At 52.5% G+C, this 25879-nt stretch overlaps 6 protein-coding genes across 6 annotated transcripts; all 6 read left to right on the top strand.

Annotated features, from left to right (window-relative positions):
- Nucleotides 1-499: 499 nt before the first annotated feature.
- COCMIDRAFT_94009 (uncharacterized protein) lies at nt 500-2454 on the top strand (the record flags this gene model as incomplete). Its single annotated transcript, XM_007689298.1, has 8 exons — nt 500-781; nt 832-1107; nt 1155-1289; nt 1338-1742; nt 1789-1996; nt 2046-2234; nt 2288-2327; nt 2379-2454. 8 exons carry the CDS (start codon nt 500-502, stop codon nt 2452-2454), a joined length of 1611 nt encoding a protein of 536 aa, XP_007687488.1.
- Nucleotides 2455-2962: 508 nt separating this feature from the next.
- On the top strand, nt 2963-6247 carry COCMIDRAFT_4869 (uncharacterized protein; the record flags this gene model as incomplete). The annotated part of the gene is made up of 1 exon (XM_007689263.1): nt 2963-6247. The coding sequence occupies one exon, from the start codon at nt 2963-2965 to the stop codon at nt 6245-6247; it is 3285 nt and encodes a 1094-aa protein (XP_007687453.1).
- Nucleotides 6248-6770: 523 nt separating this feature from the next.
- On the top strand, nt 6771-7695 carry COCMIDRAFT_94001 (uncharacterized protein; the record flags this gene model as incomplete). Its single annotated transcript, XM_007689297.1, has 3 exons — nt 6771-7032; nt 7272-7356; nt 7425-7695. The coding sequence occupies 3 exons, from the start codon at nt 6771-6773 to the stop codon at nt 7693-7695; spliced, it is 618 nt and encodes a 205-aa protein (XP_007687487.1).
- A 438-nt stretch (nt 7696-8133) lies between these two features.
- On the top strand, nt 8134-10386 carry COCMIDRAFT_4867 (uncharacterized protein; the record flags this gene model as incomplete). The annotated part of the gene is made up of 1 exon (XM_007689262.1): nt 8134-10386. The coding sequence occupies one exon, from the start codon at nt 8134-8136 to the stop codon at nt 10384-10386; it is 2253 nt and encodes a 750-aa protein (XP_007687452.1).
- A 6923-nt stretch (nt 10387-17309) lies between these two features.
- On the top strand, nt 17310-18137 carry COCMIDRAFT_25902 (uncharacterized protein; the record flags this gene model as incomplete). Its single annotated transcript, XM_007689274.1, has 3 exons — nt 17310-17487; nt 17532-17730; nt 17978-18137. The coding sequence occupies 3 exons, from the start codon at nt 17310-17312 to the stop codon at nt 18135-18137; spliced, it is 537 nt and encodes a 178-aa protein (XP_007687464.1).
- Nucleotides 18138-18527: 390 nt separating this feature from the next.
- COCMIDRAFT_94000 (glycosyltransferase family 2 protein) lies at nt 18528-20238 on the top strand (the record flags this gene model as incomplete). The annotated part of the gene is made up of 4 exons (XM_007689296.1): nt 18528-18592; nt 18705-19551; nt 19673-20002; nt 20086-20238. The coding sequence occupies 4 exons, from the start codon at nt 18528-18530 to the stop codon at nt 20236-20238; spliced, it is 1395 nt and encodes a 464-aa protein (XP_007687486.1).
- Between the last annotated feature and the right edge of the window lie 5641 nt (nt 20239-25879).

Genomic DNA, 25879 nt, shown 5'->3' with positions numbered 1-25879 from the left:
TCCGATTATCTTTATCGGATCCGTCTGTAGTTGTCCAGTACGGTTCGGATCAGGCACTCGAATACGCGCATGATAAGGCCGAGGCAAAAAGTGGGAGATACCAGAGATAATAGGCCACTTTTATCTGACTCGGGAAATGCGTAATCAGGAATTCCCTTTTGCAGATCTCAAAACTTCTCGATAGGCAACTAATCGCCGGTATCGGTGGCCAAAAGACAAGCTCAACAAGGCAGGTCGTCCTCTTGGACAATGATAGCCTACTCGGCCGATTTACCGGAAAGCCTACGAAGAGGTCAGCCGGGATGGTGTGGAGCCTGTAAGTGCGGGGAGTGGCATGGTCATGGGCTTGAAAGGTGCGGCCGAGGACCACGCGGATTGGATAAAGTAGGAATGGGTTACCCACGGATATGGGCGCAATAATCTACTTGGGGTATCGCAGAAGTTCGTTGCTGCAGCACTTCAACATTGCAGAGTCTTGGGGCTACACAAGTTTTGAGCCATGACAGCTGAACCGAACTGGGAGAAAGTCGCTGCGGGGAAGCGAGCAGCCTTGGCAGAATCCATTCCGACGCTATATCGCATACCTCAGGATAAATTCCCGTCAGAGTCCCAACTCGATGTAACCGTCTGGCCAAAGGAATCAGGGTGGTTTACGCCAAAGGAACTGGAGATTACAGATAGTACAGCCTCTCAGATCCTGGAAAAGATTGCTTCCAAAGCATGGAGCGCAGAGGATGTAACCGCTGCCTTTTGCAAACGTGCTGCAGCAGCCCATCAACTGGTATGATGATGATCTTGGAAATATCTGGAATTCCATCTGACGTAAAACAGACCAACTGCCTCAGCGATGTATTCTTCGATGAGGCAATTGCGCAAGCAAAGTTCCTCGATGAGCATCTTCAACGAACCGGCAAAGTGGTAGGACCACTCCATGGCCTGCCTATTTCGCTCAAAGACAACTTTAATGTCAAAGGGAAAGACAGCACAGTCGGCTTTACATCCCTTGTAGGAAAGCCAGCCGAATATAATGCGACACTTGTAGATTTGCTGGAGAAGCTTGGTGCAGTGCGATACTGCAAGACCAATGTGCCAACTGCCATGATGATTGTATGTATTTTTACCTGGGTCACGGTGCGCAACCTTACATGGTACAGGCAGAGTCTGTAAACAACACGTTTGGCCGTACAGTCAGCCCGTTGAACCGAAAGGTCACATCTGGGGGATCCTCTGGCGGAGAATCAGCCCTTATTGCATTTGGAGGCAGTCCTTTAGGCGTTGGAACCGATATAGTAAGTCCAATCTGAGTTTGCAAATTCTATTGCTGACAGTACAACCAGGGCGGCAGTTTACGGATACCAGCAGCATGCACTGGCATCTTCACTCTTCGTCCATCGTTTGGCCGCTTCACGACACAAAGATGTACATCTGGCCTTGCCGGCCAGGAGGCAGTACACAGTGTCAATGGCCCTATGGGAAAAACGCTCGAGGATGTTACCATGTACTCAAAAGCCGTCGTTGATGCAGAGCCTTGGAAAGTAGACCCCAGAATGTTACCCATACCATGGCGGGTTGTAGAACCTCCTAAGAAACTCAAAATCGCGGTACTCTGGAACGATGGTATCTGCATGCCCACACCTCCTGTAACTAGGGCGCTGAAAGAGACTGCGGAGAAGTTGAAGATGGCAGGACATGACGTTGTTGATTGGGATCCTAAGCTACATCAGACCGCACTTGAGATTCTGGTGAGTATCTAAAGAACTACCTGAATCTTGATACTAAACAGTGCAGGCAAAATTCTTTGTCGCAGACGGCGCTAAGAGCGTCAGGAAATTGCTCGAACCGACCAGCGAACCATTTCGACCAGAGATGCAAGCCTACGCAGAATCCAAAGAACTAGGTGTGTATGAAATGTGGCAGCTACATCTGGCGAGAAGCGAGCTACAAAGGAAATACTTGGAACAATGGAATTCTATGGAAGGACTCGATGCCATCCTAGGTAAGCCGGAAATCTGCATCATCAGTATCCGCCGATTAACCATTGACAGCGCCCACAACTCCTTACTCCAGTGTACCGCATGGTGAATTCAAATACGTCGGATATACTGGGGTATACAATGTAGTGGACTACTCTGCAGTGTCATTCCCTTGCGGAGTCTCGGTCGATAAAACAAAAGACAAGCGCTTGAATGACCACAAGCCTCAAAGTGATTACTGCAAAGCTACTCAGGATAGCTGTAAGATGCACTAAACCACTGCATGGAAGGGCTTGATGGCTGACATATGATAGATGACCCTGAGCTGTTAGATGGATTGCCTGTGAGCTTACAGTAAGTATCGCACTAGCGTGGCCCTCCTGATCATGACGCTGATGCATACAGACTTATCGCCCAAAGACTTGAGGAAGAGAAAGTGCTTGCTATGACCGGAGCGATATTACAAGCGGTTCGAGAATAGAGTACTGTGCCTTTCATATATATGGGCTGGATCTAGACGATGAAAAACTAAATGTATAAGGTGACGTTGTTTTGTTATAGATTAAGTCCGTGAGCGGTACCTTCCACAGTACATACAGCATCCCTGTCGCGTGGCATTGGGAAAGAGCTTTCCTTAAATATAGCAAATATTTCCATGCTCGACTTCCAACAGGGGCACTGTGTTGACAACCTCTTACGACTACACATCTTCCGACATATGCTCTCACCTTATGCATCTCTCTTACGACCAGCTTCATCTTGTTCCTGACCCCCGCCACCCTACACGCATTTGCCTATAAGAACTTCAAGCTGGTCGCTACTTACTCTTCTCTCACGCAATCCTGCAAGTAGAAAATCCGCATCCACCTAACGACTCACCTGCCAAACCTCTAACTCGCTCATTGAAATCTCTATACATTTCTTCTCGTGCTACCACCTGTCATTTACAGCATCGTATTTTACCGTGTATTTTTTTCTTGTTGAGAAATATGGCAAGGACCCCTATCAAAGAATTGAACAAACCGAGCGCGCGATCGAAATCGACATCGATGCCAGAGCACAGAAAGCCTCTATTACCCGCAAGGAGAAAGCTCCCTTGGCTTGAGGACAACCACCCTCACGTTTCGCGCAAAGGCCCAGTAAATGGCCAGCTCGCCACTGCTATAGGAGCCCCATATAACACACCAGTAGATGGTCCTGGTAGCTCTGCAAACTCACCATCTCCAAGCACCCGTATTCCAAGTCGCAGGACCTCTGCCTCTGGTGCCTCATGGGCTGCAGTAGGGGCCAAGCCGATAGCGCGAAGGCAAACGTATGTCTCACCGGTTGACAGTGGAAGCACCTCAGCGACTGGAAGTAGCCCATCGCCGGCTACACGACATCAGCAGTCAGAGGCTCGACGGACATCTTCAGCTTCCAGGAAAGCAATTCCACCAAGAACGGCCCATCCAGTATCAATTTCGCAGCCACACAATCCTCACAAACGGCTATCGATCGTGCACATCAAAGATGATGTCGATCATCCCAAGTACAATAGTTACCGCTCACGCGCCCAGAGTTTGGCACCCATTCCAGATCATCTGGAGCAGCCCGAAATGCCAGAACATATTATCTTACCAACAAGGAGTGATTCTGATAGCACATCAACGGAAGCGATCATTTCGAGGATCCAAGGGCCATCTCGCACTGCCTTCGAGCATAGCGCCAGCAGAAGGATAAGCAGGGCAGTAGACGATCTGGAAGACATGGTACAAGAAGCCGTCGAAGTTGCCGAGGGTACTCAAGATCAAGGCCAAGTCAGGGAGATATATGGGATCATCGAAAGTGTCCAAAAGGCCGTTCAAGAGGCAGCTGAGGAGCCCACACACCTCATGGAAACAGCCTCTCCTCTCAAAGCATCTAGCTCTTCTAGCCCATCTTCTAGGGCCTATCATACAGCAGGGTCTTCTGGGAATGTACTCGAAAATGTTGCGCCCAATGTCCATCCGCCTCATGGATTCCACAGAGGCTCAGTATCCCATGATTGGGTATATTCGAGCCAAGAACACCCAGAACAGGGGGATTCAACGATACCTGAAACTGAAAAAGAGAAAGAGCAAGACCGTACTGGATCAGAGACACACAACAGTATTTCTCAGCCAAAGCATATCAAGGCAGCTCCTAGAGAGCATGTAGACTTTGTTCTCCGCCCCGTAGGCCGAGAAGAATCCCGAGGTCGTTCACGTCAACGAAACACCGATGATTCTAGAGCCGGTCGACACCCTCATCCGCAGAAAAAGAGCCTCAAACGTACTCCTCTGCCCGATTCGGAATCCGACCAAAAGGATACTGGTGTGGACGACAACGACAGCTCATCCGAGGAAGACCATCCGCAAGCAAAAGCCTATGGTAACGAACTGACGGTCCGCGGGCAAGCGCATCATCATACATTTAACTTGATACGACCTCACCGTAGACAGCCAATTGCAAGAAATTGGTCCACAGGCAAGAAACGCCTGACTGCGACAATAGCCTGCATCAACACAGCTCTACTTGGCATCATTGTTGGCATCTACGCTGGTGAGGTACCACGCATACAGTACTCTCTAGCAGACGAGCAGCATGTAGCAATTGTCGGCAACGCAGTCTTGTTCGCTGGGCTTGCTATTTCTACCCTCTTTGCTTGGACTCTACCGCTCCTCCACGGACGAAAACCCTACATTCTCTCAGCCCTAACAATTGCTCTACCACTCCAGTTTCCTCAAGCTATTTTTGTAAGCGGTTATGCCGACAAAGATCCCGCGTTGCGCGTCGGGCTCCTGTTGGCTCGCGGAGCATCAGGCCTTGTTCTCGGTTTTGCCAATGTGAACTACATCACCGTGCTACTCGACCTTTTCGGCGCCTCGTTACAATCAAAGAACCCGCACCAAGAATTTGTCGTTGTCAACGACGTACGCCGTCACGGTGGAGGCATGGGCTTATGGCTGGGAATCTGGTCATGGTGCTGGATTGGTTCGCTCGCTGTAGGTTTCCAACTCGGTGCTGCAATCATCGAAGACCTGCAACCGCAATGGGGATTCTACGTTGTGATTCTGATTCTGTTGGTGGCTTTGATACTCAACATTACTGCTTCGGAAACACGACGGGCACAGTTTCGCGAGTCGGTAACTGAAGTGTACGACAAGGATGAGAATTACATTACGAGGCGCATCAGCAGGGGAGAGGTGAAGCTGCATATTCAGACTGAGGGACCAAGGTATTGGTTTGAAGAAGTATGGGCGGGGATAAAGCTCATGGCTATGATGCTCCTTCAGCCAGGCTTCTTCGTCCTTGCGGTCTATTTAGGCTGGATCTACGCACAAGTTGTGCTCGTCATTGTTCTCCTGGGTGCCCTATTATCACGAGACTACAGATGGAGATCGACACTGGTGGGTGCAGGCGTCATGTCTATCGCCATTGGTGCACTCTTAGCCATCCCCATGACGAAAGCGGGTATTTTCTCTCGTGATCGCAAAAGATCATTTCGCACCGACTCGATGACGTTCGAGAAGCAAGTCACTTGGACCAGCCATCTAGTGCGGCGCGCCATCTTCACACTCACACTTCCTCTCATGGGAATGGCCTATACAGTCTCGTCCGCTGGGCGTCCTTATCCATACATTGTGCCAATCATCTTCGCCGGTGCAATAGGGTTCCTCAGCATTCTCGCCATAGCTGAGTGCCACGGGTTCATAATGGAGACATTTGATACATGCGATTTACAACCTGGTGTCAACACAAAGCATCGTCTCCAAAGCATGGCAGCGCAGGACCGTAGAAGAAGGACAAACTACTCGTCATTTCCTCGCATCACTGCTGGCATATTTGCGAGCCAGATCATTGCCTTCATACTCGCCGCTATAGCAACCATAGTTGGAGGTAACATGACACGACAGCTCGGGGCTCAAACATCCACGGGCGTCACAGCAGGTATTCTCCTGGGCTTGACTGTTCTCCTAATCTTGGTTCTCTTGCGCTTCAGGTCCGTGCAAGTCATACCAAATCATACTTTTGGCACCAGACGCGATACAGCAGCGTGGGAGGAGTTCAAAGACATGGAGAAGATGGGTAGAGGCAGCGATTGGCAAGCAGTGGTGATCGGAAATCCGAGTGGCAAGATGAGGAGAATGAGCGTGCTTGAGTTGGGAGCTTTGAGTCGATGGACGGAGATTAGAAAGTTGAATTTCTTGATCAAGGGGGTAATGTTAGGCCAGCCCAAGGAGAAGAAGAGGGGGCCTCCTAGCGATGACTATTAGGTGATGGATGAGAGTGGAGGATTGATGAGATTGTTATTTTGTTGTTTCTTAGAGTATACCTAACCCCTGATGGTTTACCAGTGAAAAGGCCGAGAAAAATACGTTGGAATAAACCTTCTACAAAACATCAGTAGCTTGCCGAGTGGTAAGCTTAACAGTTTGGTATGAAGCCGTATTGGCGCTAAGAAAAGACATGTACCAGCGCTGTGGCTAAGATGCAATATTCGCACGTGCCGTCAATGATGACGTAAATACGGCTTTCTACAGTCATTTCGTTCCTTATGCATATGAATTTAGCTGCGTTTAGTCTGGTCTTCTAGCAAGTGTGTTGAATATAGAATAGACAAAAAGCGTTGGGTGATGTAAAGATGAACACTCAATCAATCTCCTAAGCCACTGAGGGTTCCGACAAGCGGCGCACGGCCCCCTCGGAAAAATCGTCAGCTCACTGCCGGAGCTCCATCCACCCTCACGAGCAGACGACCGGCGACAACCCATCTTCCCTCGCTCAATTCGCATCAAGATGTCTCTCGCCGCATCCCGTGCCGTGTTACGGCAGTCGACGTTCACCGTCCGCCGCGCTGGCATCCGCAATGCCTCGACGACCGCCGAAGCCACCAACACGGTAAAAGACGCTGCGTCAAAGGCACAGTCAAAGGCATCAGAGGGACTCTCCAAGGTCCAGAGCTCGGCGAGCTCTGCGGCGTCGAGTGCTGGCCAGGCCGTCAGCAATGCGTCGCAGCAAGCCACTGGCCGCGTAGGAAGGGTGGTCAACTTCGTGCAAGGTTAGTCACACTCATGGGCGAGGGGCGCAGGAAGACGTTCAATGGCACCAGGCGGATCACGGGCTATAAGAAGAGCATGGAGTGAAGGTTGTGACACTCAATGGGTCGCCAGAGGAGTGATATACGCCTTATCAGGGGAGCAGCGAGAGGGGCATTGGTAGATTTGCGCCACGTTATTTGACAGCGTCACCGAGATAACGTAGCTGTGCCTGATGAACTGTTTACTGATAGTTGCGCAGGAATCATTCCCCGGGCCACCTACTACGGAAAGGTTGGACTCGAGCTCGGCAAGCTCATTGCCCAGCAGCGAAACATGCAGCCACCGTAAGCTTCCCACAATTGCAGGCCACGTTTACGTCTGTTTTGGAGTACAAACAATTAACGGCCACCAGATCCGTCCAGACCATGCAAAACTACATTCAGCCCGCTCTGAACGCCCTCCGCAACCCAAGCACCCTATTCAGCCGCCTGGCCAGCGAGGCCAACAGCGCCACCCAGCAGTCACCCGCTAATGTCATCGCACAAATCCGAAACGTTCCTTCCGCGCAGTGGTACTCGATTGGCGTAGTTGCCGCTGAGGTCATTGGTTTCTTCTCCGTTGGTGAGATCATTGGCCGTTTCAAGCTGGTTGGCTACAGGACCAAGAAGGACGAGCACCACTGAGTGCGATAAAGTGAACAAGAACAAGACATGACATTCAAGTATACATTTGGCGCCAAGCCAAAAGTTAGATGTGCGACGAGGAGCGGGGTGAGGAAACACTGTACGATTTCGCGGGCTGATGAGCCGACCAAGTGTGTTTGCGGTGCATTCGGGGTGCAAGGGATCCGATACTGTATACTGCACATACCTCTGATTTAGATTCCATTTTCTACATGTGCACTTTTACTGGCAATGCATCTACTTCAGTAAATCATCGGCCATAGCCCGTGCTGTGAATGCTATGTAAGGTGTTCGGCGCTAGTTCGGCAAAATAGCCCCGGCCCAGTTATTTTTCCCAATGCAACTTTTGCATCGCGAACAACTTCAAATTGAGCTCCATATGGAAACCCTGATGTCGAGTGCACTACCATAGATTGCCCCGATTGCCCTGTCACTGCCATGAACGTATTCAAGCTCCTCTCGCGATCTTCCCAAGCGGCGCCGAGCTCGCACGCGCAAAAGCTTCCTTCCTCCGGCGCCGTCGCAAACCCGCAGCTCTTCGGTCACAACGAGCCACCACAGTCACCTGATTCGTCCAACTCGAGTCGCAAACGAAAGCGAGGGCAGAATGTCGTAGATTCAGAGTCTAGTTCTGCTGCCTTACCCGCAGACCTCGATTTCTTTGGTGGAGGCGCAGGCAGAGACGCACAGACTGGCGGGGACAAATTATCCAAGAAGCAGAGAAAGAAGCAGAAGAAACAGGAGCGGGAAGAGGCGGCGAACTTGGAAAAGGAAATAAACGATATCCAGCAAGAACCGTACGATGTTGAGGAATGTAAGAGGATACTGCGCTCGCACAAGCTAAAGGTTGCCGTGTTGGAGGACTTTGCGCCACAAACAGAAGAGCCGCGCAAGGAGAAGAAATCGAAAAAGAAGAAGAAGAAGGAACAGGAGAAGATCGAGGAGAAAAAGAAGGATACGAAGAAGACATTATACCCTCAGCCCATCACATCGTTTGCGCAACTGCGAACGCGTTACGGCATATCGAGACGCCTCGCAGAGAATATAATAGAGCAGGGTTACAAGTTGCCGACGGAAGTTCAACTGGGAGCCTTGCCACTATTGTTGCGCAAGAAGGGTGAGCCAGGACTCATGCAAGACGTTGAGAATTTGTCTGGGGCGGAGTACAATGGAGATATCGACCTTTTGACGGTCGCACCTACGGGCAGCGGAAAGACTATAGCGTTTCTCATACCGATCATCGATGCGCTGCTTTCGGAAAGCAAGAGCACGGAAGCCAAAAGTGGTCCTCGTGCGGTCATACTTGCCCCCACAAGGGAGCTGGCGTCGCAGATTGTGAATGAAGCAAGGAAACTGGCAAAGGCTACTGCAGTCAAGGCTACGCTTATGAGGAAAGGCATGCAGGTGGTGACACATGAGGAAGATGACACTGAAAAGACAAAAGACGATGAGGCCAAAGACTTGTCCGAAGCCTCCGACGATGACGATGATGAATCTGGATCAGAAGATGAAGAGAAGGAAGCACCAAAAAAGAAGCAGACAGGCCGTCGAGCAGAGCTTGTGAAGGCTGCTATCCTCGTCTCAACTCCCCTTGCTCTTGTGAATTCTCTGAAGCGCAAAGATGGGACCATTGCAAGCATCCCTAGCATATCTCAACTTGTCCTCGACGAAGCCGATGTCCTCCTCGATCCTCTGTTCCGCGAACAAACTCTGGCTGTATGGAATGCATGCACAAATCCTCACCTTCGTGTTGGCCTCTGGTCAGCGACAATGGGATCAAATATCGAAAGTCTAGCAATATCTACTCTAAACGACCGCTGGTCTGCCATTTCCTCACCACAATCCGCTTTTCCCCCTCGACCACCACTAATCCGCCTCGTCGTTGGTCTCAAAGACAGCGCCATCCCAAACATATCCCACCAACTAACCTATGCCGCGACCGAGCAAGGCAAACTCCTAGGCCTCCGTCAACTCCTTCACCCAACCGCCCTCCACACCGACTCATCTCAACCCATACTCCGTCCCCCCTTTCTCGTCTTCACCCAAACCATCCCACGAGCCATAGCCCTCCACTCCGAACTCCTCTACGATATCCCCCCCGAAGCGGGCGGCAGCTCTCGCATCGCCGTACTCCACGCGGACCTCAGCTCCTCCGCCCGCGACACAATCATGACGCGCTTCCGCAAAGGCGAAATCTGGGTCCTCATCACCACCGATCTGCTCGCCCGCGGCATCGACTTCCGCGGCCTCAACGGCGTCGTAAACTACGACGCCCCGTCCTCCGCCGCCGCCTACGTGCATCGTGTCGGCCGTACTGGCCGCGCCGGCCGCACGGGAGGCGTCGCGGTCACGTTTTACACCCAAGACGACATTCCCTACGTTAAACTCATCGCCAACGTTATCCGAGCGTCGGAGGCGCTGAGGGGGGTTGGCGCCGATGAGGGCAGTGTCAAGCAGTGGTTGCTGGATGCGCTGCCGACGCCGTCGAAGAGGGATAGACAGGTGCTTAAGAGGAGGGGGGTTGAGGCGAGACGGACGGGGAAGAAGAGTAGGATTAGTAGTAAGAGTGGGTATGAGAGAAAGATTGAGAATATGCGGAGGGAGAAGAGGGAGAAGGCGAGGAGGAAAGACAATCAGGAAAGTGGGAGTGAGGGTGGGGAGGGCGAGGGTGAGTTTAAGGGATTTGATTAGGGGAGGTTGAAAGTGTATGAATAAGTTGTATTCTGTTGGAAAATTCATGATTATTTACTGAATTCCAATGATGCTGTACACCTGAAGCAACAGTATTACTTATCTAAATACAAGTCCTACCTTTGAAATCCATCATTCCGTCTCGTACTCGTTATCTTTTTTTTCTTCTTCCTTTCATCTCGTCTTGCCTCATCCAACCCTCCCCCCCACTCCCTCTTCCCTCCCAAAAGAAAAAGGTACGAAGATATGTTTTCTCTGTCATACACTTTATGCCCTCTCTAACCATTTTTTTCTCTTATTACAATCGAAGATTACAATGTATATATTACTGCGTGTGTTCCGGCTTAGTCCAAGGTAAATGGTACATATACAAGGACATTTCATGTCGCGTACATGGCGAAGTAGAACAATTGAATCATTGAGGAAATATGGAGGGAGTGAGGGGGGGGAGTGAGGTTGGTTTCTTAGATGCTGTATCGTATATAAACGAAAACGGAAAAGTAGCATTGATCTAGAGTCGCGAGGTCTTGGGGTAAGGGTTGTATAGGAATAGTATCCTGTCGTTGCCTGGGCTAGGCGATGTTGTAGTTCATGGTTTGCTGGGTTATAGGAGTGATGTAAGAGGAGTAACGGAAAATAAAAAGGGGTCGTGCGAAGTTTTGAGGTTTGAGGGGGGGTTTTTTTTGCACAAAGATGACATTTGTACTAAAGGACGGAAGGAGAGGAGGGTGGCGAAGGAGGCAGGAGATTGGTAAACTACTTGCTATTGATGGTTTTTCTTTTTCTGCGAACAAATTAAGATTTTTTTTGTTGTTGTAGAAAAAAAAGGGAGATGGCGGAAGGATTGAGATTCGAGTTTACAAGATGGTATCTTGGGTTGGACATGAAAGCCCAGATCATGTACATCGGCGTAGAGTTCTCTTATGGGAGTAGATATATCAACATTGTTATCATTATCGTTTCTTTCTCATCTCCGTGGAACTTCTGTTTTTCTGTGCCGTCATGAAAAAAAGGGGCACGCTATACTACCTTGACTTGATGCAAGTACTTGCATGTCACACCGAACTGAACAATGTTACAATGTGAACAACGATGCATATGCATCCCAACTCTTCTCATCATCAAAGTAGGTCGACAAGAAAGAGGAAAAACAGGACCTTATCAAAAGGGGAAAACAATGCAGCTGTGCATACTGTACATGACACACCGTGCATCTGCATTTTCCGAATTGGAATTTTGGCAAAAAAAAAAGCCGAAGAATTTCGGATGTGAAAAGAATAACCCTTGAAAGTACTTCTACTTGCCATGGATAAAATAGGACCAAAGAAAAACGGGAGTAGTCCTGAGGATCCTCCTAAACAAGTCAAGACCTTGAAGCCGGAGTTGCTCGGGAAAAACCAGCTACAGGAAGCATGCATGCTTGATTGTGTTTGTGTCTTCGCCCCCACGGTATGAATCCTACCATCACTACTTATGCATGCCACGTTCGATGGCGACGGCAACAAGGGCTTGGCCGGTTGGTCGCGGTTCGGCGAGCCGCAGATAAGAGCAAAAAAAGGGTCAATGTTATGCAAGCGCTTGGCCTTTTCAAGTTTTTACCGTATTCTCGAGCAGCAGGAATCTTTCGCACTGCGGTACTAACCGACCATCCGGCTCTAGCCTCCGTGATCCATCCAGGGAACTTGCACGGTTTGCCGGGTTCTGTATGGGCTTGGCATGTCTTGCAGGAAACCCGGCGAGTGGCTCGCAACGGCATCAAGGGCTGTATGGAGTAGGTGATGCGGTGTCATAGGGCATCTTCATGACGCGGGAGGGTGTGGTGGTGGGATTCTGTAGGATTGTAAGAAGACTTTGGGCCTTTTCTTGGTGGTTGTGAATTTATGACTCAAATTGCGGTTAGAGATGCAGTGAGTTCAAATGATACGAGCTGGAAATGTAAGCATTTCTGATTCGATTGCTGTGTAGCGGCTGGCGTTCCAGAATGACGCCTGAATGGCTCTGCAATTATCCCCGCATCCCATAGCCTAATTTGTGTCTACCCAATGAGGCCCTTGTTATTACCATGCGTGATGTTACTGGACAGCAGGCTGCAGAGTACAGGAGACATTGCTTTTTCTTCTTTTGCCAATATGCGGGTCGACACTCAGCATCAAAAGCTCAGTGGCGATCCACGCAGCTCTTCTAATGCAAGAATGATTTGATGGTCGCCTGTCGCGTGTAACATGTAAAGGGTGGGTCGACGGGTAGTGGCAGGATCTTACGAGGGATCTTACGAGTATAGCTGTCGTGTTCAAGATGCACCGCCAAGCAAAACGGGACATCCCTTCGTTCAGATGCAGCAGTCATGTAACTAAAAGTACAACCGAGAAGAAAGATAGGCCGGGTACCGATTACGTGCATATAGTATTATCCCTGGAACGCCTACCCTGTACAGTGCCTCAAGAGATGAGACGTTGTGTATTCAGCTCATGTCGCGCTTCGCGCGACAGGGAGGCAAAGCTTCATACGGTTCTGACCCATATTCCTACCTTGGAGGTCACGTACCTTGGAGGTCATCCCCTTGATGATTTTTTTTCTTTTAGAATAAACGCCTCCCATGTATACCATGGCCAGAAAGGGTAATTTCCGATGACACACCAATGCATGGCACGTAAAACTAAAGTAGGCTGTCAGACACAACAAAGCCATATCATGTGGGTATTCTCCATGGAATAAGTTGTTTTGTAGCGTCTTGGTACGGAATAAATGTGAAAACGAAGATGGTGGCCTGCTGAGTCTCCAACGATCGTGATCTACTGTGATAAGTGTGTTGCTGGTAGGCCAAAACAGAAAGTTCCGATGGTGTTGTAATACCGTTACTGCTTGTATGTCATTGAATTGCAGCACGTAAAGGAGTCTTAGAGGGATTCTAAACGCCGTTCATATGAAAAGTGCGCTCAACAATCTGCATGACAGCAGCAACTGTAATCAAGGGATTGAGCAAATGCCAAAAGGCCTAGACCTGTTGGATATGTTTGCTTGGATGTTTATTGCATGCATATTCGCATGGGTCCGACGCGCGTCGACTGGAATAGAGGGCGTCGTCCGATACGAGGGCATACGCATCATGCTTATTGCCACTGATTTTTTTCTTCTGTGAACGCATGCTTATCATCTCGATAATCAATCTAGATTTGAACTGACAGGCGAGTCAGTTGATGTTGTGAAGAGACCTGTTCCTTGCTAGACATGCCAATCATACGCGGTGTTTGGGTGTTTGGGTGTTTGGGTGACCACTGCGGCGTGGCGTGCCGTATGCACGACATCAAAGGGAATGTCGCCTGATCCTCTAGTCGTCGATCCCTCACATCGCTTGGGAAACTTTTTGAATGTGGATGTGTATGGCCTTGTGGAGATTGCGACAGAGTAGCAAGTTCGACTATGCGACCTACGGGCGCGATATGTTAATTGTTCACTGGCTAAGGGGTCTGGAAAAGCTTTGTTCAGCGAGCCAAACTCTAGTCGACCGCGATGAGTACGTATCAAACGTTGTCGGCAAGAGGACAAAGTCAAAAGAGGGCTTACCATACTCATCCAGTAGGATGCAGCTAAAGACTTTGCACACCGTTCACGTAAGGTAAGCAGGATCGTGGTTGCCCACCAGCCTCGAGGGTTTCTGAACGGTAGCGGCTAGGTGTCTGCAGAGGCTTGCAGATTTGGTTAATCAACTTTACCCTGGCCCCCCGACACAGTGAGAGTTGCAGCGGCCCTCAATTTCCGGTAGTGCGGGATAATAGTCAATATCGTTCGACACAGCCAACGACGTTAGGACCGAAAGTAACCATACAGTTGGAAACACAGTCAAGGCCGGTAGATTTGGAGCAATGAAGGTGTTGCGCGCGCACCCCCTCGCATCCGCCCTGGGGTCTAGTGATCAGTCGGATCGATTGCTGTCCACATACCCAGGCCAAATGACGTCTGCGTCCCTCGATAGCTCGGCAGCAACCTGGTGTGAGTGTGTGGGGAACGAGCAGGGTGCCACCCCATGGTTGTCTAGAGCATTTCAAGACGGGCGATCCGAACAAATGGCGCACTCGTACATAGTGGCCGCCAGGGATGGCGGCCACAACCCTGGCCCCAGCGCTGAGAGGCGTGCGGCGCTTCTGCCAAAATCTGACCCTTACAGGCGCTGCTGCTTACCATGTATCTGTGCGCTTGACTGAACCCGTCGCTAAATACGTGCTAGAGGTGGATGGTGTGCATGTGTGAAATCAAGCCCCCATGTGACTGAAGGACGCTAGCGGCCTAGTTGATTGTAGCTCGCAAGCCCAGCAACCACACCACCCGCCCCCAGCCCGCTTGTTTGCCCGTCCAATTCCACCATACGCGATTTGTATCGCGACTACTGGCGAAATCCAGAATACACAGCATGGGCACAGCTCCGTATCTGCTGACACCCGATCTATCTGTGCGCGCAATGGATTCCAAGGCTGGGTAGCGTTTCATTCGACGATCGGACGGACTGGGATTAAGACAAGTCGTCACTGACCGGACAGCAGGATTTTAGGGGACATGGGGACTTGGATGCAGGTCTTTGTACTGCTACCAATTCAACAAGTATCGTTAGAGGGCTGCCTTGCGCCGGGGTCTGCAAAGAGTAACGCTCTTCTGTTAGGGGTGCCGTCAATAAGCGAATGAGCTCGACCGGTGCATCATCTCCTGCCGATCAGAACTATTGATCGTTTATCAATACAGCCAGGTGTGCCGATGGTGGTTTGTAAGAGCATAATGTCAGATGGTCGAAAAGAAAGCGACAGTGTTGTCCACCCAACAGCTGCACAGTCTCTTCTGATTTGGCAGCTGTACCGAAAAAAAAACTGCGCGTCAATTAGTGGACTGCAGGGATCATTTATATCTGTATCTCTGTATTGTGGGAGTAGGAAAACCACTCGCCATCTTCGATGATAACCCTGAAATGTCTCAGTTGAATCGAATCCACCAGTCTGTTCTGGTCAGCGCTTGCGCTCTTGTTACGTCATTGGCGTGTTGCTGTCCTTACACTTGACCAGGGCTGGCTGGGGAAAGCCTATGTTTCTAGGGCCATCTACAAAACATTGTCGGAATGTTGCGCGAGTCAAGACAAGATGCGAATCTGGTGCTGTAACAGTTGCTGATACGAATGCAAGCGACGGGATGGATAGAGTCATCCTACCATGCCAGATCTTCGCCAGTTGCAACAGATACTGAAAGGCCATGCCACTGCCCAGGCTGTGGTTAAAAATTTTCTTGTACAGAAACACATGATGGGAGTCGATGTTTAACCCACCCCTGTCCCCACTAGGGACGTGTGGCCCGACTCGTCAGTTGGGGCTTGGTATGGGTTCAAGAGGACTTCCGAAACAGGCAACTTCAAGAGCGAGTGACCGAATTAGGTAGATGGTGTCCAGAGTGTGGAGAGGGTTACAGCGGGTGGGAAAATAGAGTCAGACCAACCGGCCCTTGTCGGATAGGAAAATGGCTAGTCAGTGAGCAAAATTTTGCTCGGAGTGTGAGAGGGGAGCAAAAGGTGGTCAAGATCGCGACTTGCACAACGAGGCTCCCATGGCTAGAAGAGTGAGGGACAGTTTCAGCCCTGCGACTGGCAGGTGCACTATGGCATTTGAGGCTCTATATGTGTACGCTTCTTGGGTCCCTGCCTCTCATTATGCCGTGCAGAAGCGCGCAGCTGCATGTCAACAGCGACAAGGTCGGCATTTCGCGAGGAAGCGGCACACGATCCGCAATACGCGGAGGATCAGCTTGCCGCAATGCCCTATGGTAGATGACGCAATTTCCGGAAGTGCTGTGATCAGAGTACATAGACGGTCAGTAGTTTTGCCGTATGCGGTAACCTCGTATGGGCGTGTGTAATACTAGAGTCTCGGCCTCTTTATGGGATTAGTATGACAGTGTTGGGGGGCAACCGGGGTATTTTGAGCATGTCATTTTTGGGGGGAAGGGGGAAGAAGAGGACGTGGTATGATCAAGTCGAGGAGCAAGAGATGGTGCAAAAGATGTTTCTATGTGTGTCTTGATGCAGAGGTTGTTGATGGAAGTGACAAAGGGAGTTCCATGCAGGGAAGGCGCCAATGCCAACGCCCAGGCCGAATGTCGTTGGATCGCTCACAGGATGGGCGGGCGCCCACCATGATATATTACATGCATGATGCATAGGCAGCCTGAGGACGACACATGGCGGGTCGACGAGGTTATTGGGTGCGCGTAAGTGATTCCGCGGGCCGAGGGTTGGATCTGCAAGAGTATGACAGCAACCCCGTCTTTGCAGCGGCGTACAGGAGGGGGAGGGCAGTGGGTGGGCAGTTTGGTGACGATGCAGGCGGAAGACGGGCCATGTAGGTCTTGATGCGGAGCAGGTACCTTTCCAAAGCGGTAGGGGCAGCGGCAGAGTGGAAATTGAATGCAGCTCGTCATTCGAGCGGGTTCTGCAAGTGGAAATGAGTCCGGGTTGGGAACGAGGCATCAGCCCACGTAGGAGGACTACATGGCACTAGCGGATGGATGAATGGCAGAAGGGCAAGAGGGCGCGAGGGCAGACAAGCGAACTGGCGAATCACATGACCGAGACGGGCGTCAGGGCAAGCACGTCGCCCACGTCGCCCACGTCGCCCAGGTTGCCCACGTCGCGCCGCGGCTGCAGGGTGCAAGAGGGCTCGGCTACAGGTTGACAGATGGATTAATTTAGCAAAAAAGGGACCCTGGAAAAGTAGAGCCATGGTTGCAGCGGCTGCAAGACCGCGATACCAAGGGCAGGCTCGAGTCGTGGCGGGAGTGAGGCGGCGCAGGCAATCAATTGGCAGTGGCGGGAGTGGGAGGAGGTCGCGGTGCAGGCTGGAGACGCCAGCCCTGCCGCCAGGCGAGCATGAGCAGGGCCAGGACGAGCGCGTATGGCTCTGGCTGGTGCTGGTGCTTTTTGCTGGTGCTGGTGCTGGTGCTTGTGCTGGGGCTGGGGCTTGCTGGGGCCGGAGTGGACGACTCCGCTTGCAGCGGCTAGCGCATGGACAGTGGAGAGACTGGCAAAGAGTGGGCAATGGGCAATGAATGGGCAGTGGGCAGCGCAGGCAAGTATGTACAGTAGTACTGTTAGGCAGAGCAACTTACAGGCCTAGAGCAATTGATCTCAGATGGGCTGGCGCCAAGCGGGGGCACAGAGTATTGGCCATGGACCCATCGATCATCAGCCGCATCGCTCGCACAGCACAGCCCGCCGCCGCCGGCTTGGGGCGTCAGGAGGACGTCGACAGCCATGCAACAGCAGCCGGGGCAGAGAGGCGGGCGGCGCGCCTTGGTCCAGTATGGCGCCATGAGGTGAGCATGGCGGGTGTGCGTCGTCGTCGTCGTCTTCGGTAGTGGTGGTGGTGGTAAGTAGTAGTAGTAGTAGTAGTAGTAGTGATGGTGGTGGTGGCCGTGGCTGTTGTGGTGGGGGGGGGCCACAGGTAGGCTGTCTCGTGCCCTCGTCCTCGGCCTGCTGTGTGCGTGTGTGTGTGTGTGTGTGTGTGTGTGTNGTGTGTGTGTGTGTGTGTGTGTGTGTGTGCGTGTGTGTGCGCACACCCAGAGCACCTCCAGCTCCAGCACCACCAGCACCTCCAGCACCGCCAGCACCACCACCGGAGCAGCCGCGGGGCGGTTGCACCACCGTAAATGGCCCTGGTCAGCAACGCACACCACAGTGCGTGCAGTCGATCCCTGACAGCGCTGCATCCAGGGTGCCCTAGGCGTATGCGAGCGATTCAACGGCTGGCGGGATCCAAGAATCCATGGGATGACGCTTTGGCACAAAGGCGCATGTGCTATTCCCGACTCGTGTCGCCCCTCCCCCCCCACCCATGTTGCCTCTGGAAATTCGCGACCTCATGCTCCAGCCATGTTCACACTACCCCAAAGTCTGCTAAGGGAATCTCATGCAGCTTAAACAGCGCCGGGAAGCGAAACATGTCCTCGCCGCCCTAGCCCGCTCGCAAGCATACGTGTTTAAATACCTGTCACTTCCGCTTCTTCCCCGATGCAAGCGGCTTTTCACTCCCACCATTCGATGTGATCTTCGTCTACCATACTCTGTCGAAGCTCACATCCCCATCTCCCACACTCGTTGGCCGCCCGCCGCCATGTTTCCCTTTTCACTGACCCTGTTCCCTAATTGGAGCTGGCTGTGCATCTTTGTCGTGCTTTTGTATGTTGACAATGCCATCACCATTATCACTCCTCCTCCTCTTCCTCTTCCTTGACCTCCTTGACTACCTCCTCCTTCCCGCTCCCGGGACTACACTGACTCGTTGCCATAGTTTGTTTCGTTATGTCCGTCTTTGGGTCAACCTCGCCAGCAACTGGACGTACACGCCCATGCAGCCTGTCGACGACCCAACAATCACCTCCAAGGACATGACCGTCATCATTCCCACTGTTGCCGAGGATCTCCAGCAATTAAAAGAGACGGTCCAAAGCGCATATCGCCTCGAGCCCTTTGAGTTGCTACTCGTCACGCCTGACTCGCGTGTTAAGCGTGTCTATCAGATGGTTGAAGAGCTCGGCAGTCCCAAGATTATTCAGGTCTTGTCCGTCAGCCAGGCCAACAAGCGTCGCCAGCTGTGCCGCGCCATTCCCGAGGTCGAGACCAAGATCACGCTTCTTCTCGACGACGACGTCTGGTTGCCTGAAAAGTTCACCAAATGGATCCTGGCTCCCTTTGAGGACCCACGCGTGGGCGGAGTTGGCACCAACCAGCAGATTCGCCGCTTCAACCGCTCTAACATTTGGGAATTCTTAGGCGCCATCTACCTGGTCAGGAGAAATTTCGACTGCACCGCCTGCAACTGGATAGACGGCGGCCTGCCCTGCCTGTCCGGCCGCGCCGTGGCCTATCGATCTGAGATTTTGCAAGACCCAAACTTCACCTATGGCTTCACACACGAGACATGGGGCAGCGACCACTTCCTCAACGCCGACGACGACAACTTCATCACCCGCTGGCTGTTTTCGCACAACTGGAGAATTCAGATGCAGAACCACCGCGAGTGCGAAGTCGAGACGACGCTTGAAGACGACTCCAAGTACCTGCGACAATGCCTGCGTTGGGTCCGTTCCAACTGGAGGAGCAACCTGACTAGCTTGACCGAGGGTTACATGTGGATGGTGAGTTTGCTAGTTCCAATATTTGCACAAATTTCGCGTCGTCGAGGCGCCAAGCCTGCCCCTCTTTTCACTAGCCGGTTGTGCATAATGACCCTTTTGCTGACACCACTTGACGCGACAGAGGTACCCATGGTCACTATATGCCGTCTTCCAGACCACCGTCACCCAGTGGGCGTTTCTGCTCGACTGCGCCCTGTTCGCATCGGCCTATTTTGCTCTCTGTGAGACTGGATACTACCCAGCCGACGCGGGTCAACTGTCGCGTGCCGATAAGTGGCAGCGCTCGCTTCTGTGGACACTGTTTATCGCGCATTGGGTCTTTGCAAAGACGATCAAGCTAGTGCCGCATCTGCTAAGAAACCCCGGCGACGTCCGCTTCGTGCCCATCTCGATTCTCTTCGGTTATTTCCACAACCTTATTAAGCTCTACGGCTGCATCACTGTCACAGAGGTATGTTCTCCCATCCACCACCAGGCGCAACCAGCATCATCGCTGGCAGCCCACCTTGTACATGGCTGACATATGTTGATCAGACTACATGGGGCACCCGTGAGGGCGCCGATGCAGACGACAACATCCGAATGTTGCCGATCCCGCCGATGGCAGCGATTACGCCTCCCCTGACACCTCCGCCAGGCGGACGCGTCCTCCGAGAGCGATGCGCCGGCTTCCCAATAATGAAGTAGACGACCGTTTCCACTTTTTGGTTTCGCATTCTAGCCCTCGGCCACACTTTTTTTTCCTGGATGCCGCAGTCATGTTAGACGCATCACAGCCTTTGATCAGCCATTTTCCCCCCATTATTATTATCTCGCACTATTACTATTACTTTGGAGCATGGCCCGACATGTGCCAGGGGCATGCAAGGTAGAACAGCATTGTCTTGTTTCCCAGTATTTTTGGAGCGTGGCAGCTCTCGGATACCACCAAAAGGGGCCCGGTTGGGACGATTGCATGGTGTTTTGGCGTTTGACGGCGCGAGGCCGAACGAAATTTGCAGCGTCTTTTTTTCTCTTCTTGTTCTTTTATTTGTTCCTGGCCATGTCACGGAGTTGGTCAATAGCCAACCGTTGTAATTTATGCAAAAAAAAAGTTGCAATGATATGGATTTTGTTGGACAGAGTGGTCGTCTCGCTACGAGACGGGATTCGCGCAAACAGGACCAATGTGGATGCCAACAAGACAAGCTGTTTCCCAAGCAACAAAGACAGGCGCACATGCATGGCATGCCGCAACCGCACAGCACCCTGGTCAGGTATCTGGCTTAGGCGTGCTACCCGCGCTGCACGGCCTACAGGTAGCGCGAACCATCACCCGCTCGCCAGCCCGATGGCTTCCAACTTGATCTGGAGTGTGAGCCGAGTCGAGGAGTGGTGGGCGGCATGTTATCTCAAGACGGACTACGCTACACTACTCGGGCCATGGAGACGGGCATGCAATGCAGGCCAAAGGGGAGTCCAAGACGGCAGGTGCGAAGGGGGGCCGTGTATGTATGTGTGTGTGTGTGTATGTACATATGTGGCATGTATGTATGGATGGATGGGATGGGTGTATGTATGTGTATGTACGCTGGCTGCGTACCCAGCCTGTAGGCATGGCGACGGGGAGGAAGGGAAGGGGGGCCTTCTGTCGCAACGAACCCACTTGCTCTGCAACCCGGGCCTGCACTCTGCACTGTATCTGCACTCTGGGCACTCGCACTCTCCACACTCGGAGGCACTTCGTATCTCCGCGTGTGGCCGTGGCCGTGGCTTTGGCCCAGGGCAATGCAAGTACAAGTGTACGGCTACTACTCGACTACTCGCTCGACTACTTGGACGTAAGAGTAAGTACTCGACGTGGACGTGGACGTGGACGTGGACATGGACAGCAAATAGGCGCTGGGGCGCCGTGGCTTTGGCCTCTCCCGCACCGCGCCCGCCCTCGACTGAGCACCAACCAGCAATGGGCGGCGGCCGCAGCCTCCTCGGGGCGCCCTCGCTCACGGCCCTCGCTCGCCCACGGCCCTCGCCCATGGGCCCTTCTGCCCCCCGCCAAGGCCCTCAGACGACGCCCTCCCCACTGGCGACCTGTACGCCCACACGCCCACGCCCACTCAAGCGGGCCTGCATGCTGCACGGCCTACTGGTAGTCGCGCCTCCAGGGAAACCTTGCCGGCGCCGAACTTCTCATGCACACTCGACTTCGCTTGCCTTCAGTAATCATCATTGTGCGTTGCGGCAATTTTACGCACCACCCTGCCCACCCACGACGCAACACGCCCACGCCTACGCCCACGCCCACACCCGCCCGCCGGGACGAGGCGAAAAGAAGCAAAAAAACAACACCACCACCAACGGGCAGGACTGTGACACGCCTCGGCCTCGAACAGCCATAGCGAGTCAGCACGTCGAGCGGCAGAGACCCTTTTTGTAGCAAACCTTATGCTTGTCGTCCCGCTCCCGCAGGCCTGTGCTGTGTGTGTCCAGAGGGCAACAAGCTCAGACGCTAGCCTGGCGCCGACGGCGGCGCGACGCCAGGCCCATAGCTCTCCACCTCTCCACCTCTCGTCATAGCTGCCTGTTCGCTATCCCACCCCCAACTTTCCCCAGCAGAGACAACATCAAGCACCACCACGTACACGTTTCCACCAACGCTGAGCGGCCAAGTATCTGCAAGCCTCGCTGTCCCGCGCTCCCCGATGCACCGCACCCTCGCACACGGCCTAGGCACGGACTCGCAGTTCGACGGTGGTGAGCCGTGCCCAAGCACCCCATACTACCACGGCGCGGAACATTTTCATTGGTGCTTCTGCCGACCCGAAATTCTCCAAAAGGCTCAGGTGCAGCCTGGGCGCGCGTGCGCGCCACACACGCACCTGCGCCCTTGTTGCTTGCCAGTCCAAGTCCCTCGTAAAGCAGCCCCCCTCCACCCCCCCTCCCCATCGAGATGGCTCTACTAATGCCAATCTACTCTACTCCTACGCGGTAGCAACATGGCGCAATCACGTAGCCTACGACACGCTTCACTACACCCGTCAATTGTGGAAACTTCCATGTCGCCACCTGTCTGTGCCCGCCTGCCTGCCTGCCCTGACAATAATAATAATAATAATAAGTCCTCGCCTAATATGTAATGCTGATGCCGGTGATGATGATGCTGATGATATTGTTGTTATGGGTCTTACATATTCTTCTGGTTGCCATTTGTCGTCTCCCACGTTGCTCGTCACCACACATCCGCATCCATACAGCCGGGTCCCAGGCGAAAACTCTGCACCCCTTCGCTTCACGCGCGACACACGATTTCGGGTTGCCTGTAAGCACTCTGGACTCATCGCATACATTTCCCTTTATCTTGCTTAGGAAATATGCTTCCGCGCTCTTATACCCGTACTCTGCAAGGGGACATGCCTCGTCAACCCCACTCAATCTTAGTTTGGCGAAAGTGGGCTGGACTCATCAGGCCAATATGACGAGAGTAGGGATAAAGCATTTCCCCCTTCCAGCCAACCGCTGCCGACGGAATTGTCTGGTAGTAATGACTGTCTGACGACATCGGACATGGAACCTGGCACAAAAAAGGCCTGGGCCTGCTCAATACTTCGTACCACGCTCTCTCATGTCGGCCGGTTTTATCTGCTCATGATCATGTCACATTGTCTGACACCATGGCCGCTAGGCTGCATCTGGCGTGCCAAGCACTGTGCTTTGAAGAATCTGGGGTGGGGGGGGGGCTTGTGCAGTAAACTTGGAATTCGACATCTGCAAAGCGAAAAACATTTCCCGATTCCATCCCAACCAACGACGTGCTCGGCCTTGCATCTGTCCGAAAATGTCAAAACTTGTAAATTTTCGTCATGTCTGGTGCAACAAATTTTCTCCGGCGCCGTGCATGGGTGTACAGTACACACGCACATGTCTATGTATCGTTGGGAGGGGTCCATCGACGTCACGAAGCGGGCGTGTCAAACGTAGTGCTCGCGCCGAGCCGGTCCTGAACCGAGATCGAGCTACAGGTGCAAGCACGACCTGGAACTGGTCCCATGTCAGAATGGACAGATGCAAAGCGACCATGGCTGGCCACCGGCGACTGCGGGAGATCTTGCGGCGAAACTTCTACGGCCTGCATACTCAAAAGATGTGACATGGCATTCGCAATACCTACCCTGGTCACGTGTCAATTCTACATCTAGTCATTCCAGGAACGCAGCTGCATAACCCACTGTCGTGCTCGGAAATGATATCGTCATTGCTGTCTGTTTGCGGCGCCAACTCCACTGCTTGCGCGTCGAGTAGCGCCGTACGAAAGTGTACTCCTGCGGACACCCCTACTAGCATCTATGGTCTCGGTACAATAGCGATGGGTCCGATCCTGGCCGATCCAGGGTGCGCTAACACATCCCTAAGAATTGCCTTTTCCATGGTTCGTCGATCTTTGCAAGATGACGACGTCCGACAACGCTCTTACAGTAAACCTTCATTTACGTCCCCACACAACCACCACGCAAAACTATCATCCCCTGCAGCTGCACGTCAACGCTGCGCGCCACTAAAGCCACACTTGACCCTCAGCCGCATCGCCATCTCATTGACCAGAAACCTACCATCTTGAGCAACGCTGACGGGCGGCCCTTTGGCCAGAGCGAGCCACAGCGCGTATTACTACTCCACAGTAATAACCGCGCTAAAATGTCGTGCAGGGCGACTGAGCCCGTCGCTGACTCGACTTTTGTCTGGATCAAGGGTCTTGCCTGTCTTCTCCACAATCACGGCTACACTCGCTGCGTCCAGACTTTTCAACCCCACCCTTTTCTCTCTCATGTTAAAACTGCCGGATAGCCTCTCCGTCTCAGTCGAATTTAGGCGTTCTATCCCGCACGAGTCAGCGTTTGATGTTTCGTCTTGTCCATCTCAGTACTACCGCACCTTTGACGCACATATACTCCTTACATACTCTCTTAAGTACATTGCTTGATAAGACGCGGTACGTATCCCTTAGCCACGCCCACTAACACGGGTGCTGACGGATGATGGGCAAACGGGTGTGGATACGGAATCATCTAGTGCTCAGCAAATCTCTGCCCGTGCCAACTTTTTGCTCACCATTCTGAGGTGACACTTGCACTCGCGACCCAACAAGGGTGGCCCACTTTCAGACCCTCTCTTTTGGGAATACCGAAAAGCATCTTCCGCCCACTGGTGGAGTTACTAGAGGCGCGGATCGGGAGTGTTGGACACGTTGAGCCACTACAGTGTCACAGCTTGCTGGCTACAGGGCCGACGGCTTTTTTCTTCTTGCTTCGTACATGCTGCGACATGCCGATGCCTGCCCCTCGGCATAGGCCGTCCATACGCCGCACCCATCACATGCGACACCACATACATTCCAAATGCATGAGATAGTGCAGAGCCTCACCCACGTCTTACGCACGAAGGACAAGTTTGTTTGTTGAGCTGCGCGAGCCACGTTCGGCCCTTCTCCGGCCCTCTTTCCTCCGCTTACCCCTCCTTCGCTTCCACTTTTTCCCACTTTGACTTCGGGAAATACTTGACAATAGTGATGCAGTTTTTTTCTTCCAAGGCACGTCAAGTAACGCAGGGAAAAAAATCCAACTACTGCCAAGCTTCAACGCAGCCCGGTTTCATCTTCGCAAGCGGAACTATACTACGGTTTCGACTGACCTCGTTCGTGGACGACGGTCGCTTCCAGCTACCCCACATTTGTTTTGTCAGCTTTCATGGGCCTGCAGTTGAACACTTGTCCTCCGCGTGTGGCTGGCAGACACGGGACGAGTAAGCGCCTGTCGCTTGCCCTGGTCGGGAGCAACTGCCTTTTCAACCCACGTCAATACTTTGCCGGCCGGCGTGCGCGTAGAGACATGCAAGAAGTATCTCCGTCGTGCCCTCGTTGGCCTGACACATTGCTATGGGTTGCGCCCTTTTTTAGAACCGTGAGGCCTAGATGCAAGCCTCGCAGATGCTATACACCTAGACTGCTGCTCGTGGACCCCCGATGAATCCGTATGCATGACATGCAGCTAGTGTATTTGCATTTGCATCGCTAAGACTTGAATCGACGATGTCCTATCGCGCCCCTGTCAATGAAGGAAAGGTATCCCCGGCCAATGTTTTCAGACTGGATATCTACATATACATGGAGTACTGATTGTTTAGAAATCCAAACAGCCTACGCTCTCATGCACTCTACAATTCAACGCTAGTTGGACGAATTGTTTACTCGAGGTGGTTAGGGGCTACAGCCCCTGGGCCATGAAGCCTTGGCAAGTGTAGTCAATCGAGACTTTTCCCAACTTTCTGTTCACATGGAACAGTCCATAACACAACA

This window comes from Bipolaris oryzae (assembly GCF_000523455.1).
Source record: "Bipolaris oryzae ATCC 44560 unplaced genomic scaffold scaffold_55, whole genome shotgun sequence".
Classification (NCBI taxonomy): Eukaryota; Fungi; Ascomycota; class Dothideomycetes; order Pleosporales; family Pleosporaceae; genus Bipolaris; species Bipolaris oryzae.
This window is presented reverse-complemented; position numbering and strand designations above follow the sequence as displayed.